Consider the following 2,693-nt stretch of genomic DNA (forward strand, 5'->3'; position numbering starts at 1 on the left):
GTCGGGTCGGTTTGCTGGCCAGATTGAGGGCGCAAAGCGACTATCGTGGCACAAACGGATCGCCCTACCTGTCGCCTCAAAATTTGTTTTCAGGCGCCGAGTCGGGCGATCGAGCCGACCCGACCCAACCCGACCCAACCCGACCCGATCCCATTTGCAGTTGGCACCTGGTATTACATTGTACATTTAACAACCCTACTTCATTATCACAACGTTCTATCTGACGTTTTTGGCTGTTTTTGAGTTGATACGCCCATGAAGTAACTTTTTTCAGTGTTTGTCTTTGTCAATTCACTACAGAGGCGCGTTCTTGTCATTCTGCAACGATTGAAAATTTTCAGTTGCGGGGCTCTTTAATTAAAGTAAAGAGGAATAACCTGTTTATCCGTATAGATATATCGATTCTGCTTGCTTTGTCCAAAACTTTAGAAGACAGGCAGCAAAACGCTTATTGTAACATAATATTCAACTTAATCTTTGGTCTGCTGAAAATCGGATTTTTGTGTCCGCCACGTCTTTAAAGAGATGAGAATGATTTCATTTATCAGACACAGAACTGCCTCTTCCATTTTTTCATCATTGTTTTCACCATGCAATGATTGTCTCCCCTATCCCAGAGTTCAACCGTCGCTACCTGGACAGTCCTGGTGGGTCCAGTTGCAGTCAGCTGTCTCCCGGAAGTCGTGACACGTCACTGCAGGATATGACGTCACTAACGCTACCAGTGCCCCAGCTCAGGCTGGCCGCGGTGCCGGCGGAGGTCACGGGGTCAGGGAGGAGAGGAAGCCTCACCCAGGACGTGGAGGTCACGCTGTAGTCATCTTGTCTCACGGACTTACGTCATTACAATATTTGGACGGCCATTGTAGGGGCTCCATTGTTCTCTTCAGAATCCAAAAGATTGTATCAAATAATCTTAGAGGTCTTGTTGACCAAGATTCTGTGAAAGTCTGGAAACTTCTTTAGCGTTAAGAGTTGATATCGTCAGCTGCAATGATCAGAGCTACGTTTTAGTTGCGAAATTTTGTTCTAAATCAGAGGTGATTGTGCTGTTGGCATGTGCATCAATCTTAAAAGTTATATTGGTCAAGAATCTTGTTAATAAAACAAATCTGAAAGCTGTTTTGTTATAGACACATCTGCCTCGAACATGTACTTCTCACTGGCAAAATTGAGAGCGCACAAGGCAGTGCGTGTGTGTGTATAACAGAATAAAAAAGGGGGATGGGGGAGGGGAGCTGGTTACAAACACTTTGGAATGCCATTCTTTACCCACCAGCCTGGGTCTGCCCTTGGTTCTATCTTATTTAGAGTATAAAAGTTCGCACAAAGACCTAGTATGAGCCAACGCAGTCTGGCGAATGGGCCTTTTCTGGTATTGCCAGTCTGGGCCACGTGGTTTTTGTGTGTGGGCGTTGGGAAAGGCCCACATGTATCCCCCACACACAGCACATTGCCATCATTGTCACACTGGATGCAGACGCACCTCGTCATGTCCTTTCCCACTAGTCCCCTCCCAAACTGTTCGGCTAGTGTACAGTACGTCGTGGGCAAGCCCTTCAAATGTTCTAAGCCCCAAAAAAACAAAATATTTAAAGAGAGACGGAAAAGTTTCGTTTTTCTGAAATGTAAAAAGAAAGTAAAACAAACGTTTTTATTATTTATCGTTTTTGTTTTGTTTGTTTTGCTTTTTTCCCCTTTTGTTTTTTATTTACTTTGAAATATTTTGACTTAAAATCCTGTCAAAATGTCTCTTGAGGACATGCAGGCAAGAATGCAGTCTAGTAAACAACAAATTAACCTTTTGGGCTTATAACATCTAATCGGCTCGCCCACAGATAAACTCCGAGACACACGCTGTGGTAGAACATCCGGGTATCCACCTATCAGGTTTTTTGTCCATGCCGTTACAGACTCAAGACTTTGTTCCTTCAGGTCTGAAGTATTACTAGGTACAGATTCATCGTAAAGCAACTCTTGACTTGTGTGTGCATCCTGCAGCTCTGTAATGGCTGGTTTAACTTTGCCGTGTCTGCTTCTGATATAGATTTTTGGCTTGACAATAATGGAGATGTAAAACGAGAATTCTTGTCATTTATTGTTTTCTGTGATAAGCGATGGTGTCAGGCACGAACGGGCATAGTTTATGCGAAATGAGAACGGTATATATTATTTATGATTTGTATATAGTTCGTTTATTATAATGCAAATCATATGTACATGAGGAGTTGCAATTTGCGTTAAAAAAAATAAAATATGAGGATACTTAGTCATCAAGTTTTATAGTTGTGTTTAAGTTACAGATATGGAAAGTGTTTTGGCGCACCACTTGGTCAGTTAGTGTCATTCTGGACCACGGATCAGATGACCCTGATTTGAATAAAGAACGGGGCACCGTGAACTTTGGTTGTTTCGGGGTGCTCTAAAAGCTCTGAACCCATCTGGCTCCGTCCTGTCAGAGCTGCCCGTTCAATGCAGAGTTGTGGTGTCGTAAATACACCCACATTGTTGAAAGGGGCGTTGTACTATAGGCCTACAACAGGCAATTCAGTACACATGTAATTAGGAAGTGTTTACTTTGTACAGATATTAGTTGTACTTTCTTCAGGAAGGTGTAATGAGGAAAAACATTGTGTCCAATAAATTTTGAAAAAATACACTCATAAATACATACATAAATACATAAATAAATA

General features: G+C 42.3%; 1 protein-coding gene across 1 annotated transcript in view; it reads left to right on the forward strand.

Annotated features, from left to right (window-relative positions):
- The window catches only part of LOC101855486 (flocculation protein FLO11), a gene marked incomplete at its 5' end in the record, with an annotated part of 49,423 nt that extends 46,730 nt beyond the window's left edge, over window positions 1–2,693 (forward strand). The window contains 1 exon segment of the mRNA XM_013081606.2: window positions 617–2,693. Coding sequence (XP_012937060.1) covers window positions 617–817 — 201 coding nt within the window.

This window comes from Aplysia californica, unplaced genomic scaffold (assembly GCF_000002075.1).
Source record: "Aplysia californica isolate F4 #8 unplaced genomic scaffold, AplCal3.0 scaffold00137, whole genome shotgun sequence".
In the NCBI taxonomy this organism is placed as follows: Eukaryota; Metazoa; Mollusca; class Gastropoda; order Aplysiida; family Aplysiidae; genus Aplysia; species Aplysia californica.